General features: G+C 38.8%; 1 protein-coding gene across 5 annotated transcripts in view; it reads left to right on the top strand.

Annotated features, from left to right (window-relative positions):
- The window catches only part of ZNF521 (zinc finger protein 521), a 280,604-nt gene that overhangs the window by 246,756 nt on the left and 18,026 nt on the right, over positions 1 to 15,822 (top strand). For all 5 annotated transcript variants that reach the window (XM_036823680.1, XM_036823679.1, XM_036823682.1 and 2 more), the window contains 2 exons: positions 4,864 to 4,995; positions 7,409 to 7,524. In XM_036823680.1, coding sequence (XP_036679575.1) covers positions 4,864 to 4,995; positions 7,409 to 7,524 — 248 coding nt within the window. The remainder of the gene's footprint in view (positions 1 to 4,863; positions 4,996 to 7,408; positions 7,525 to 15,822) is intronic.

Genomic DNA, 15,822 nt, shown 5'->3' with positions numbered 1-15,822 from the left:
GTTCAGAGCTTTTAAGTATGGCCCCTGCCACGTGATGATGCACCAGGAGGGGTTTCTAGCTTTGGACTTTAGCCTATAGATTTATGCAGTGGAAGGGGCTGGAGGACCCTTCTGGCCAGTCTCGAGGGTAAGTGAGAGAAGGAGTTCTCCTTATAAACCGTTACAAATTGGTCCTTAGTAATGGCTGCAGTGTTGATCAGATGATATTAGGAGTCCCCCAGTGATTCCTTGGATAACAGCTACATGTAAGTCAACCACTGAACATTTGCTTGTAGCTGCTCTAGATTTTTGTTTTTACTGAAGGAAAAGGAGTATAAACATGAGACACACAGTCCAGAGGCTGCCTAAAGGGTTTCTCTTGTTTAAAGCTTATATTGAAATGTCAGTGTCTTGTGTTCAGCTAACAGTTGCCGTGTTGGAGCTTATAACGTGGGTTGTACTTGAGCACCCGAATGGTAACTATTATTTTTTCTGTTACGAAACTGACTGATTAATAGTTGTGTTCATCCAGGTTTTATAAATTGGAGAGAGAGACATTATCATTCCCCTTTGAACTGGCCTTAAACAAACAGATTTTGTTCTTGTAGCACATGATTATAGTAAATGATTATCACGTTCCCTTCTAAGGCAAGGAGGTTGTATTGCAATTATGTATTCAGATTCTTTCCTTTGCAACATTTAATATTAGAGTAAATATTTACATTAGCATCAGTCTCTTCTATGTAGACTTGATTCCTGTTTACATTTATGTTCACACTTAAATGAAGATTAACAAATGGAAATAATTATTTTAGCTGAAATTTATATACATGTGACATTATTTCTCACTTATACCCAAGCCATCTTTAGTCATGCTTTAAAGTGTTCTCATTTATACCCAAACCATCTTTGGTCATGCTTTAAAGCGGTTGACCAGGACAGGAAGTTGCTGGCCGCGAACACATTCTCTGTGGTAAGAGCTTCACTCTTGCCTTTCCTGACATTGGACCCACAGTGCTGGTGGCATGCATACTCCCCTGCTCCAGGACACAAGAGAGAGGGGTTTTCTGTTTGTTCTGGAAAGGTGTGGGTTTATATTGAAAGCTCCATATTCTTCTCATTCAGTGGGTTAATACACACTGTGATGCTTCTCTCTCTCTTTCCATGTGCTAGTTTCTGCTTTCACATGTATTTGGCTAGAATACTTTTCAGTCTAATGTTCAGAATTGGAGTTTTTCTGTGCTTCATAATATTGCTCATTTTCTGTCTAACTTCTGGCATTCAAAATTTCAGTGTTGTAATCGATCTTTATTAGTAGGGTATAAGAAAGATAGTGTTTTTTTATTCTTTAATTTTCAAAGTAACCTATAAAGGCAAATTATGCTTATTGTAGAAAATCTGAAGAAGATAGATAAGCAAAAAAGAGGAAGAAAAGTCTAGAAGTTTCTTCCATAGATGCCACCTATAACTCTTAATAAAAAATAGGGCTGCACTAGCCTATTATATTCTTAATGGAATATTGTAATGGTTATTAAATCAGTTGACTCAGAATCTCTTTTTAATAAATGAGTCAGACTGTATTATTATCCAATTACTGTCAGTTGCTACCTTTCCGGAGAGCAGAAATGGTTACTTTGATTGAATTTTTTAAGCTTTTGGCACCTTTAGGAAACAAGGTGAGAGTTGTGGCTTCCTGGGTAAAGTCCTTGAGTCTAAGGCTTAAATTGACCTGAAGCTGGAGGCGTTGATAGTGCCACCTCATGAACATGGACGTTTAATGGAAACCATGGTTCCTCTGTACTGTTCTTGAGGACCTATCAGATAGGAAGAAAGAAGGAGGGAAGCTCAGTTTTGAAAGGAAACAGAGCTTAACTGAGCTTGATCCCCCAGGACTAAGGGTGTTTTCGAAATTCTTTGAAAATTAAGACACTGCCCTTTGCCACACAATGCAAATATAGAATGAATGATAACTGAGTTAAACAGAGACTAAGTATAAACTTTGGAAATTCTTATTATAAATAAGTTTCATTAGTTTGCCATTATTCTCGATCCCCCCCACTTCAATTTTTAAAAGTACAAAATAAATTCTATTAACCAGCTGTAACCATGTTTTGGGTCCCCCTCTCTCTCTCATTCATTATCATTTGACCCTGTGGTGATAAGTAAGTGTGAACATGGGGAAATGAGCAGAGAAGTTAACAACAGCGAGAGGAATTGGTGGGTATGTCCATTGTCTAGGTTGGAGCATCCTGACTTTTGCTTATCTATCATTTGCTGTGTAATAATTCAGATATATTTTCTGTCCCACTCAAATAACTAGGACAAGTTATTTGTTGGAAAAGACCTCTATGTAACTTAGAAATAAAAGGCAGATAGAACGTCCAACATTTTTTTCAATATTACAATGTGCTTTTAAACTATAAAGAGTTCTGAAAATGCTGGGTGCTATTGTTATTATCGTTGCTATTGGTGCCCTCACAAAGCATGGAATTCATGGAAAAGAAGTCTGCGCTAATAATGCATAAATACTTTATGAGCGTGTGTCACCTTTTTGTGAATTCACTGGACTAAATTTTGATTATTTAACATTTTGTGATGGAACTTCTCTGTTCTTTGGACAGGAAATAAATCAAAATCGATGAAGACATTTTCCTTATACTCATATAAATATATCTTATGTATTTTCCCTTCTATTATTTTTCCAAACAAAATACTCATAGTCAAGAAAGATAACATCACATTGAAGATCACCTTAACGTGCATAATTTACGTTATGTTCATGTAACAGTCAATCATTATCCCCAAGAAAACCCACCAGGCCTATATATGTTCCTTGACAAACGTTGCAAGTTTAAGAATTCTGGAACATATGTGTATAACTTCTTACACCCATAGACCACATCTTGGTTCTTGTGCAAAACACATAATTTAAAGATGAAATTAGAACTCTTAGGTACCTTCTTACTATCACAATAAAGGTATACAGCACTGAGGAAATAGGAAACATTTAAATTTGGCAAGTATTTCTGACGATTAACTTACTGACCCAATTCCCTACAATAAATAGTGTTTCTTATATTATTCAATATCCAAAATTTAGAAAAATTTTGGTGCCTTTAGGATTAAAAAAAAAAAGAGAGGGAGAAAGGAACAGATGAAAAACCTTTGATCTTATATAATCCCTAAAGCTTTTTGTATAACCCCTAGTCATGTCAGTATGCACAATTAAACTCCTTCTTACATAATTATAATCAAGGAATTTACTGTGCCACCCAAATACAGAGTAGGTTTTTATCTCCTGTGAAATGTAGACAGTACTGGGTGGCTTAATTAGTGCTTTGCTTCTCTTTTTACAAATTCCAATCCTCTGCTTCTAAAGACTCATACTTGCGTGAGAAGAAAGATTAGGAATACAAATAGAGTGATTTTACTCCAGTTAGCTAATAATAATTCACTTTGTAATTGGGCCTTTGTGTTGCCAGTAATATCAACTGGTGAAGGACTTCTGAATGCATGTGGTGTTGAGTAAAAGGAAATAACTTTGGAGTGTAGACTCGTTACCCCTACGGTGTAAATATGTCTTTCATTCCCTAGACCTAGACTATCTGACACAGATGTTCCTTAGTAGCATTTCTAATCTTTGCAAATAAGAGAAGATAAAAGTATAACTTGATAACATTTCAGATTAAACTGAAGCCTCCTAGCCCTTACTTTTCCTAATGAGAGTCTTGGGAATAGCTGGTGTATGCCATAGTATGTCTGCTAAGATCATGGACCCTGAGGCCAGGCTGCCTAGGTTTAAGTTCTGGTTCCACCAAGTATTGCTCCTATGACTCAGAGCAAAATCAGTTCAACTCTCTGGGTGTCACTTTCCTCATCTGTAAAATGGGAATAATAGTAGTTGTTGTTAAATTCGATGAATTCATGTCTGCAAGCACTTAGAACAACAGTGTCTGGAACGCAGTAAGCACCAAAGAAGTGTTAGGTTGTTCGTTCTAGTGCTATGGGTTTTCATTTCTTATAACTGCAAATTGAAACAAGTTAGAATAATCCTTAAATGTATAATTTCATAAACATTTTAATGAGGAAAACAACTTAAAAATAATGTTTTCTGTCTATAACACAAACTTTTCATTTTATATAGCAAGTGTTACTACATCAAAATATTTTTCTACCTGTTCCTGAGGTATCAAAGAAAACTCCAGGACTAGTCAAAAGTGAGCCTGGAGCTCATGAAAGTGCCTTTGGAGAAAGACAGGCAGAGTCTAGATCTGAGGGTAAAACTGAAACTGTCTTACAAAATAAAGGGAGCAATGAACTGAGAAGATATGGGGGACTGGGAGTTTCAAGCAGGAAAAAAGAGCATTTATAAAACACTATGAGCATTAATAATATTTCAAAATTGCCAGAAAATCTTGGAAGTAGAGAAAGGAAGTCTTCAATGGGAAAACCACTAAAAACCTTAGGGTTAGTAATAGAAACATCTAGAACCTTCTAGATAAACCAGAGGAGAGGCCTGGGGAGAAGCTGTTCATTTTTCTATGGGTCCTTTATTTCAGGACTTTGGAAATACACAGCCCATAAAATCTTGCTAGTTAGAGAAAAGGAGATGCCTCGTTATTGACACACCAATTTTCCTTTAAAAGCTTAATAAAATGCACTACCCCAAGATAAAACCTGCCTTGTGATTATCGTTCGATTTTAAATTCCAGAAATGTTTCCAATTGATATAAATTCATTCATAATGTGAAGTAACCATATATACTACTACACATTTATATTTGGGGCTGGAAAGAGTTTAATGTATGCAGTTATAGTTAACTCACTAGTCTGTCAAAGATGTGATGGGTGTCAACTTTTCTGCTCACGCACTTTCCTTAACAGATGAAGGACTGAACCATGAGTGCAAACTCTGCAGCCAGACCTTCGACTCCCCTGCCAAACTCCAGTGCCACCTGATCGAGCACAGCTTCGAAGGGATGGGCGGTACCTTCAAGTGTCCCGTCTGCTTTACAGGTAGGAAGATTATTTCTGGAAAACTCTGGAGAGTTTCTCAGCCACATCCTGTCTTTCCTACCAGGGCATACTTCCCACTGCTATGGCCTTTTACAGGTCTGACTTCAGTTCAATTTGGGAAGAAGACGTTTGATTTCTGCTGATTAGCATTATCGATCGCCACCTACTTTAGAGGCTCAAACGGTCAGGAAGGTTAACTGTCAGGATGAACAAATGGCATTTCAGGTTCTCTCAGAAGTTTGCACTTTTCCATTTGTAAAATCACATCCGTGTTTCGTTCACTTTTCTCCTCTTGGTGTTAAGAGGTTAGCGAGGCAAAGGTGGCTTTTTCATCCTAAGACATGGGACTAAAAGAAGTACAGCCGTGTTGTCAACACGTCTGTTATTTTAACGTGGAGAATTTTATAACACTCCCCCTATGAAATATAAAGGCGTTATTAAAACCCTCCCCCAATTCTTTGAACTAGAAAACAGATTAAATGAACACATTAGATGAGGCCTTTATTTCCTATGTCACTGGATTTTTAAAATAGAAGTTGATATAAGTTTACACTTTTAAGAAGAATCTTTTATGAGACGTTGTAGCATTATAGTTTTCAGCAACAGCAGCAAAAAAAAAAAGAAAAAAAGAAAAAATGCAAATCAGAAACTATAATTTGAAGCCCATAGGGGCTGAAATATGATCACACACGTTTCTGCTGCTCCCACGACAATGACAAAGTTATTTTGGAAAATCCTTTATGATAATTTTGCCTGTGTCTTGGACTCATTGGTCAAACCCCTCAAGGCCATGTTTCCTTCTTATTTGTCAGAAAAAGCAAAACAAAACAAAAACATCTCCTCTCAAAAGTGACTTCCTGGTTTGCGGTGTAAAATCCCAAAGCCTTGGTATTAACCTTCACTGCATTCAGCCTGTAGATTTCTGTCCTGTAATAAAATAAAAAGAGAGAGGCCATGTTCCTACACAGTTAGCACATGTAGTACCAGACTGTGCTGGTGGTTCTGCCTTTACCATTTGCCTGTGAGGCTCCTTCGTTCAATAATGCCATCAGCCACTCCTTATTTTGGAACTATTTTTTGATTCCTCCAAATTTGTATTTAAAATATATATATTATGTTTTCACCATAACGTAGTATTTGTCTTAATACAATGAGTCAGGAGTCTGGGTTCTTTATAAAAGCTCCTAATAAGTCTTCATAAGGAGGAATGGGTCATAGATCTCCTCATGATTAAGACCCCTAATAAAACAGCCCTTTCATGTTGTGGCCAGGAGCCTCGTAAAATGTGCTAAGTTAGATAGAGATTTGTTGCAGATCAGTATAAAAACCCCATTTCTTTCGGTTGATGTAGGTAAGAGACAAAAATGCATTAATCATGAACGTTCTGCCTTTCCTGTGCTGACAGACCTGAATTGTTTTAGTGTATCTTGAAGTAATTTTAGAAAAAGCAATTAAAAAAAAAAACAACAACCTTCCAATATAAAGCATGTTAGGGGGAAGAAGAAATCTGAGCAGTTTTTTAAGGTAATGAGAAATATGATTAAAATGTATGACTCACAAGAACAATATTCTAATATTTTAGGTTGGCTGGCAATTAGAATAATTTTAATGATTAGAGTCAAAGTCAAATGCCAGCATCTTTAATAAATCCTTTCCCTGCCTATACAGATTAATATTGTAGATGCAAACTTTTTTAGGTCACAGTGCACCAGGCATCCATCAGAAGTCAGTTCTGCCAACCCAAACACTGCCTCTGGCATATACAATTTAATTATTAATAGTATGTCTCCTAGGTAAACTGTTACACAGTCTTAGGGCCTTGTTTTGTAGTCATTAAAATTGAACATGTTTATATTATTGAAACCCTTGCATTCAGTGTATAGGCTGAGTTGATCTTAAAGTATCCAAAGAGAATTTACCTGCCGTTCTGTTTCACATTTATAGACAGTGCCCCAGAGTAGCTGTGGGATATAATTTTTAGCATTAACACATTTAAATAGAGAACTGTTTGGTAGCTATGACTTTAGGCAATTACAATAAACAGGGTTTTGGCATCTATGATTTCTTAACCTCTGGGTTGCTGAGAAATAAGAATCACTTCTGTTCAGACAGTGCTGTGCATTTGACAATTTTCGTTTTAAAAGATTTATGGGGGGCAGGGCCTCGATAAACCTTTACTTTGGAGCGGTTTGGGTTCAATTAGGTGCTCGCTCGGTAGAGTGCATCTTAACAAAAGCCAGAGACCCAACCACGAGCCCGTGTGACTCAGCTCTCCCCAGGCCCCTGGCAGTGGTCACACCCAGAAGGTACGCCATTCATTCTGCTCCGTCTGCAGCTGTTCACGGGGAGTCATGGACGGAGGGCATTTCGGAATGAAAATAACCCCAAGTTCACTCTTCTTTTATCATTTCAGTGTTTGTTCAAGCAAACAAGTTGCAGCAGCATATTTTCTCTGCCCATGGTCAAGAAGACAAGATCTATGACTGCACACAATGTCCACAGAAGTTTTTCTTCCAAACAGAGCTGCAGGTAATATCCCCATGAGGAGGGCTGGCATTGAACTCAGGTGCTCTTCTTATAGGAAACAAGGGCATTTTAGATCTGCAGTCACAGTATCACTCACCCTGGGCCACCATGATGCTTCGTGTGTACTGGGGCAAAGGGAAGATTAGAGGCTGGATTAACAGACACCAAAGTAATTTTGCCTCTGGCTGCTGTCAATCATAAAAAGAACTAGAACAGACCTATAATTGGATCTTCTGACCCAGTGTGATAGACTTAGGGGTCAGGTTTATTGGACTGTAGGATCATTCACCTCACTTGTCAGGGCCCATTCTCCCAAACCCTGTTTTATTCATGTTCCGTTCCCACTGGGCTACAGGCTGGATGGATGTCCAGGTTATTGTTGTCCTGAGGGGCTTAAAATTGGAAGGGAGAAGGGAAGAGAAGAAAGAAGCTATACTCTTGTCCAGTGTGTTTCTTCTCCTTAACGGAATAGAATAATTATTACTTAGTGACAGCCTTATAGTTGCAAATTTTGCACCCAAAGACTTTGTAGCCTTGAATGTCCCACTTGCTAGATGTGTGACCTTGCGCTGGTCCAAAATGTTTCAGAACCTCGGGTATGAAGAAATAATAGACAGATGTAACACTCACAGGGCTGTTGTTAGGTAAAAATGAAATAACAGGTCTGAATGTAGGGTATAAACTCTAAACTATAATAGAAATGTTTGGTCAGTTTGATGATTCTTAGCAATAGACTGGTGTCAGTCAGAGACCTGGATCCTAACCCAGAAATGTCCCTTATTGTAAAAAGAAAATAAGTCTATTTTCCCCCCTCTTACTTCATCTGAAAAATGGGTCTAATATATATCTTCATTTTTCAGATGGAATGATACAAGAGTAACATGCCTTTGTTAAATCTTGTTGGTGCCCTTGGAGGAGAATGGATCAGAATTCAAAGTTATTTCATTATTGTGAGCATTATTATTAACAGTAAAGTTATTTAGACTAAAATAGGGTGGGGGTGATTTTTTTTTTCCTTTGGTACTGAATTCCCTAAACAACCAGAAGAGGGTCTGATGTGATTGATGTGGTTGAGGCAGGACTAAGGGACCCAAAGCCCCACCCACTCCTTCATCTCCCATCCCACACTGTGGACCCTGGGGCAGCTTTGGACCTCCTTGGGTTCTGAGGAAGCCATATTTATGTGAATTTTGTATCAAAATAAGGAATTTACAGTTTATCATCTCAGCTTTCATCCTACCAGTGAACAAATAGCAAATAAGGACATCAGATAAAATATATATGAAAGAATGGGTGATGCTATTTAAGTGTTATAATGTGTCAATGCACCAATGTTAAAGTTGCTATATTACTTTTCATCACTTCAAAAAAGAATTCTACTCTGTCACATCTGTTTGTGAATTGAATATAGAAGATGATAGACCAAGTTAGACTATTATTTAAAAGTATACTTCATGAAAGTAACCTAAATTTCTATTGGAAAATATAGTATTCTTATTGCAATAGGTATGGAAGGATAAGTCCTTTGAGTTTTTAAGATTGTAAAGGATATGGCTAGTACACCTAAATGATGCTGTTAATTAGTATGTAAACAGTGAAGCAGAATTCATAATAGCTTAAAATCAGAGTTGTAGAGATTCTGTAGAGACTGGCCTCTATCTAATGTTCCTGCAAAAAAGTTTGCAACAAATCCACTTTTGTACTATATTAGTAGGTTCTAATGCTACTGACCTGGTGGTCACTTCAATGTCTTTCATTAAAAGAACCCCACACTCCAGCAATGGTGGCCTGTGGCCCATTGGAGAGCAGACAAAACTAAGCAATTAAGCACATCCTTCAGGATTCCAGGTTTCTTTTATGGCGTATTTTAGGGTTTCATGGAATGTACAGTATTCTCTCTTTCCATTACTGTATAGACCAGGGGTTCTCCACCTCTTTGATCTCAGGACGCCTTGACACAAATTATTGAAGACCACAAAGGGCTGTGATTTATGTGGGTTACTATCTGTTGATATCTTCCATATTAGAAACCAAAATTGAGAAATGTTTTAAACGCAAAAATACACAAATACACAATTCTACTAGCTGTTGGAGAAATTATATCTTCCAATGTCAAGTAGCCCCTAGAAGATGCCACTGTACACTCATGAGTTAATGAGAGTATAAAGGGCAAACATTGTCTTAATGTTATTATGAAACTAGTCTTGACCTAACAGACTCCCTGAGAGGATCTAGGAGACCCCCGGAGGTCCCCCAGCCACACTATGAACTGCTGGTATAGAAGACATAGTACCAAACACAAAACTGTTTCTGAGTCTTTAAGACCTTATGAGGTCAAACATCTCTCAAAACATTTCTGACTCATTCATTCAAATTGTGATCTGGGCCAAAATTAGACTTCTTTCATAATCCGAAGCTATAGCCTTATTTTTCCAATCCCACAACTCAGAATCATACATATTTGGCCTTGAGGTGAATACTCAGGCTTAAAATGTACATCATTCCTTTGATAAGAACAGTATTTATAGTTAAAATGTGATAATCATTACAGCTAATATCCACAGTCATTGAAATATCTATGTAGGTCTGTTTTCTAAAATCCCTAGTAATAACAATGGCTTTCAGTTTCAATACATTAAGAAAAATGGATCAGAGTTAACTTCACTTCTTCTAGTTTTGAGACCTTTTTGATTTTTATGATTTGAACTTAGAGGTTCACAGTCCTGTGCGTTTGTCTTCATTACCCACATCACTTTATACCCGTGCTTAGAGGATGGAATTAATATGACTTTTATATATTGATTTATTTCCTGCATAGAAAGTGGTCGGGGTAGGTATACAAAAAATACAGTTTTGTGCATTTCTAGAATAAGGGGGGAAATCAAGTGAAATTAAGGTGACAATAGAAAATAAGATCGGTAACCAAAATAATAACAGAGTAGAAAAATGAAGCCCCTTTACCAGCCCACTGTAGTTCGTGCCTCGGTATGAAAATTAACGCAGATTTTGAAATTGATCCATGTCATACCACTTAAACTCATCTACTTTTTTATGCCGCTAAAATTCAGAAAGAAGGACTTTTCACAAGAGGCATTTTATAAACCAAATGCCCAAGAACTGGAGATTGGAGACTTGAAAGCATATAGTTTATTTGGCTCTTATACCAGAGTGAGACTAATAGGGTAGGTTTAGGGTGAGCATTCAGAATTGCCCAGGAACATCACTGTGGTGTATCTTTTAATGGTGCATAAACGATTTCATGACCATAATAACTAATTTACATTTCTGTCACTGTTTATACCCAGTTAAAAACACAAAAACATCTTTTTGAGGATAGAAGTGCTTTGTTGGATATAAAATTACACACACACACACACACACACACACACACACGGAGATGTGTTATTTTCATTAACATCACTTACAGTACTAGTCAGAATTCAAATAATTCCTCATAATACACTGTCCATCTTCAGGAATCAAGGACTTAGGCATCATCCTTTGACATCACAGACCACAGTTGCTTTTAGAATTAAGCAAGATGAAACCTCTGTTTCTATGGGACACTCCATCTAGGACTTGCCAGTGTGAAAGCTATTGCCTTTGCATGACCTCTAGACCTTTCTGACCAGAAGTTCTAAATGCCAGTCCAGGGATGTGTAATGTATAATTCCTGGCAGGGTATCATCTTTTTTCTTCTGGTAGAGTTTTCCCCCGTTCTTGCAAGGAATTCTAATATACTTCAAAGGCCACCTAGCATGCTGGTAGGGAAGATGTGCTTTGGAATAAGAGTGCATTATTTGAACTAAGTGAACATTTTGTTATTTTAAAAGCAAATGAATATCTTGAATGTTTCACATGTTTTCCTAATAGACCTCAAAACTTTTTCTGCAGAACTTAAGGAAGCTGCTTTGAGAGAAGGATAGTATGGTCCAAGAATAATATCCTACAATGCATATTTGTATCCGAAGTGGTTTATACAGGTGTGGGCAAGTGGTGTGTTTGTAAAACTTCTGTTGAATAGGCCACTTTCTTTCAATACAGTAATTACTGTTTAATTGGTGCCTCTAGAAAAACTACAATTCAGTGGCAGTGATCAAATCATCCTCTTCCAATGTGTCCCCATAGAGAGTTCTCTTAGGCATCATGTTGTGAATTTAATGGACATAGAGGGAATTCCAGCGGTGGGAAGAGGGGGAATTGGCCTAGATGAACCTGAGGCTCTGAGATGCTGGTATTAAGTTCCTTTTGAGTCAAAGATTATTTTGATACTTGGCCTTCCCTTCATTAATTCATGGATGCAGTATTTTCCACATACAAAATAAAGTAGTGCTTTGACATTCTGAGGGATACGCCAAAACTTTCAGCTATCGCTAAAGTTTAAATACGTAATTGTCTCTACAGCTGTTTGATTTTCTTCTCAAATCACTTTCCCACCAAATCAGCCTGATTTTGATGCGTATTTTTCACACCACAGCGTCACTGTTGCTCAAGTTTCATGGTCACCTTTCTGAAAGAAAAATGAATTACTGCATATGGGATAGGACATACAGGACAACTATACAGCGTTGAAATGTGCTGCTATGTGGCTGACTGGGTCATTCACTAACTTAGCTCCTTACGTAAACTAGCCTTTTAATAATTGCTATATAAGTTTATGTCTCAAAGTATTAAGTAACACATGCTGAGGCATTGAAGAATCCTTGTTGGGAATCCCCTGGCGGTCCAGTGGTTAAGACTCCACGCTTCCACTACAGGGGGCACGGGTTTGATCCCTGGTCAGGGAACTAAGATCCTGCAAGCCGTATGGTGAGGCCAAAAATAAAAATAAGAGGTTGAATGTATTATTAAAAAAAAAAAAAAGTGAGCCTTTAAAAAAAAAAGAGTCCTTGTTAATGGCCAAACCACAGATACCATACTATAGACTGCTATCATCCCCGTACCGTTCTGAGGTAAGAAAATATATTTATTAATTTAAAATATTTATAAAAATATAATTTTATCATTTTCAATTTACCAGGGCCCCAAGCTCTCTATGACATATCAAAAATAATTAGAAATATATAATATTTACAGTCTACTAGAAAAGATTTACATATGATTAACTCTCATATGAGGTAATATGTGATAAATTGTTCTAAGTATTCCAAGAGAAAATGTTTATTCTCCAGCTGGGGGAATCGAGAAAGCCATCATGTGGGAAGCATTCAAGCTGGTTTTGAAGGATGGATATGCTTCCGGTATCTGTGGATGTGAGAGAGTTAGCCATCCATAAAATCTCAAATAGTTAATGGTTATTTTCAAAATAGTTTTTATGGGTTTTTTTTTTTTTCATTTGTTTTATTTTGCTTTGATTTCTGCATAGGCAGCTTAGTACAAGGGAAAGGGCATAAAGTACAGAGAACAATCACCAGAGTTTGATTTTGGTCACTGCCGCTCACAAGCGATGGACTCTTAGCTTCCGTTTTATCATCTGTAAAATGGGCATGTAGGAGACAACAAAGCATCCTGCCCAACCCCCAGGGTCCTGGTGAGAGTGCAGTGGAGTAGCCGATGTTGAGCCGTCAGTGCAGAGTGTGGAACAGGGAAGCACTGGCTGAGCTCTGCTTCCCAGAACCCCTCCCTCTCCCTAATGCTGGCCTCAGTAGACAAAATCAAGATCCATCATTACTTGGAAATAAAATCTCTATCCCAGACATGTCAGATGTTTCCTTAGTTCTCTGTTCTAGTTCATTGGAACAATTTCCCAATTAATCATATCTTGACATAGTTTCGTGTTAATTGGTTTCCAGGTAAAAATTCTTATTTTTCAACATTCATCTTTTTCAAGGGATTAAAGAGTCTTGAGCTTCTTTTTAGTTCTGGTTTTTCTTTTTAGCACATAACTGTAAAACTAAACCTTTAAATTTGCTTTCAGAAATGTATTTCAAAACAACCTAACCCTTCTTCCCCCACCCCTCCGAAATTAAAGATGAGTGGCCAAAACAAAGTTTTATCTTGCCCCTCCACATAAGACAAGGTAGGATCGGGGTGTACTGTGGGGAAAGGTTTGTTTTAGTTTTAGCTTGTTTTCATATTTTTCTCGGAGTCAGGCTGAAATTCTCTTTTGCAAACAAGAGGAGTGGAAAAGTGTGTCTTAACTGCTCACAGCACATCTATAAGAAGTGCCTCTAAAACTATTTGCCCCTCATAACTCATCTTCTTCTCACAACTTTTCTGTATTTTTCAATTGTTTTGTTTTTATTTCTAACAGAGCTTGAAATTTCTTTCATTATCCCCACTCCAACTGTAAGACTCCAAACCCTGTCCTGCCTTGTCTCTTATCATGTGGTCTCCCGTTGGGACCCTCAGATTGGAACGATTTGCCCATCACCATGTCTGGGCCTCCCATAGCCGGGTTCCATATTGATCGACAGTCATGTGGTGGGGTGTGCTTCCTGCCTCTTCCTGGGTGGTCTGTGCCCCGTACCTTAGTTCTCCACTGCCATCGATCCACTGGACCTCTGTGTATCTCCTGTTCTTGGGGCTGAATTCGCAGTCCTTAAACGCATCGTACAGACTCAGAGGGCTGCAGGAGTATAAATTGTATCAAGGGAACATGTGGCTCTGGAACTGGTCCACTTCTACCCCGCCTCATTTCTCTGCTTTGTGGGCCTTCGGGGCTTTTGAAGCAAACTGGTGCTACGGCAGCTTCCACTTAATTTGCTCAGTGGTTAAATTGATCTATCTCTTTTATTTGATCGGATCTCTGGGAACCGAATCGTTTGCATCGATTTATTGATTGGAGCTATGTTTTCACCATTACTTGTGATCACTTTCAGCTGTTAATATTGGATAATTCAATCAGGATTGATTGGCCTTACCACTGAAGGCAGAAAGTTAATCATATAGGACAAAGAAATAGGGCACGGCTCACCTCAGTTTGACTGTTAGTCTCTCTCTCTCACCCCCTTCCTCCCTCCCTGCACCTTCTCTCTTCCTAACATGTAAGCAGTAGTAAAAAAACCTATCAAAGCTGCCCTTTGTCTTGAGCAAAGAAGGGAGTTTAAAATTTTATAGCATTCATAATGCATCTAAAGATGAGGTAGCTTTATTTTGCTTTTTAATAAAACTGCACCTAGAAATTAAGCAAGCATACCGAAAGATAAGCACGATTATCACAATGAACTCATTGGGACTACATGAGTAAATGCGTTTTCAATTACCCGTTTTGTCCCAATAAATCCCTAATCCGTGTGTGCATGCTTGGAGGCACAACCTGGGCTCACCTTTTTCCACATTTGGCCCTCACTGCTTCACCATGTGTCCTACCAGTCACGTTTTCAAGAGTCAAGCGGGTAATAGGACCGAAGGAGGGGCAACAGAGGTATTTGCAATAAGCGAAAACCACTTTACTTACATTGAATCATTTCTACAACACCCCAGCTCAGTTTTTAAAAGTTCTCCATCCATTAATTTCTTAATGTTCATATCGATGTCTGGTTTTCGCCCTTCAGAGATGGAGCCCCACCTCCCCGTTCTAGGACTCATTCCCTTCTCCAACAGCCCTGTTGTTAGCGATCTGCCATTACATTATTTTTTTGTCTGGCCCAGAGTTGACGACAGATGGCCATCTCCGAACTGCCATCAGTGCGACCTTATGGAGCGTTCAGCTAGTGTGTACTGAAGAGCACTGCGGCCATTGCTGCAGCTCCCTCCCCTCCCCCACCCCCCCCCCGGAAACGTTCATCACCTCTGCCACATTCCGCTTTGGCTGGGCTCTGCTGGCCCTGCTGGCTCCTGTGTCACCAAGACAGCCTGCTGCCACAGCACCGGAAGATCTGCCTCTGTTAGGAGCGAGAAACTGCGGGCACAGTCATCCTGCAAAGACAGCACTCTGTCTCAGCACCTTTGCAGGCAGATCCTTGGGCGAGAGCTGGACCTCCACATTTCTAGAACATTCTGCAATCCAGGGAGGCACGTTGAAGTCCCCCCCGTGTGTTCCTATTTTCGATGTTTGCTCTACACATGGATCAGTTTCCTCACATTAGCAGAGACACAGTGCCAAGAATAGACTCTTTGTGTTTACAAACTTCAATCGACTCTTGGAAAACACCACTTCCATATCCACCTGCTGTGGCAGTTAGAGAGAAGGTAGTCACGGGCTTCAACGCTCAATCCCCTGAAATGGGCAAAGAATCCACTCCAGCATCCTCTGACCCGTCGATGTGGCAATCCCTTGGCCAGCCGCATGAAGTGAACTGTTGCTGCACATTTGGGGAAAGATTGATAGGTTGTTCTTCACTGAGTTTGCTAAGGCCA

This window comes from Balaenoptera musculus, chromosome 14 (genome assembly GCF_009873245.2).
Source record: "Balaenoptera musculus isolate JJ_BM4_2016_0621 chromosome 14, mBalMus1.pri.v3, whole genome shotgun sequence".
Taxonomy (NCBI): Eukaryota; Metazoa; Chordata; class Mammalia; order Artiodactyla; family Balaenopteridae; genus Balaenoptera; species Balaenoptera musculus.
This window is presented reverse-complemented; position numbering and strand designations above follow the sequence as displayed.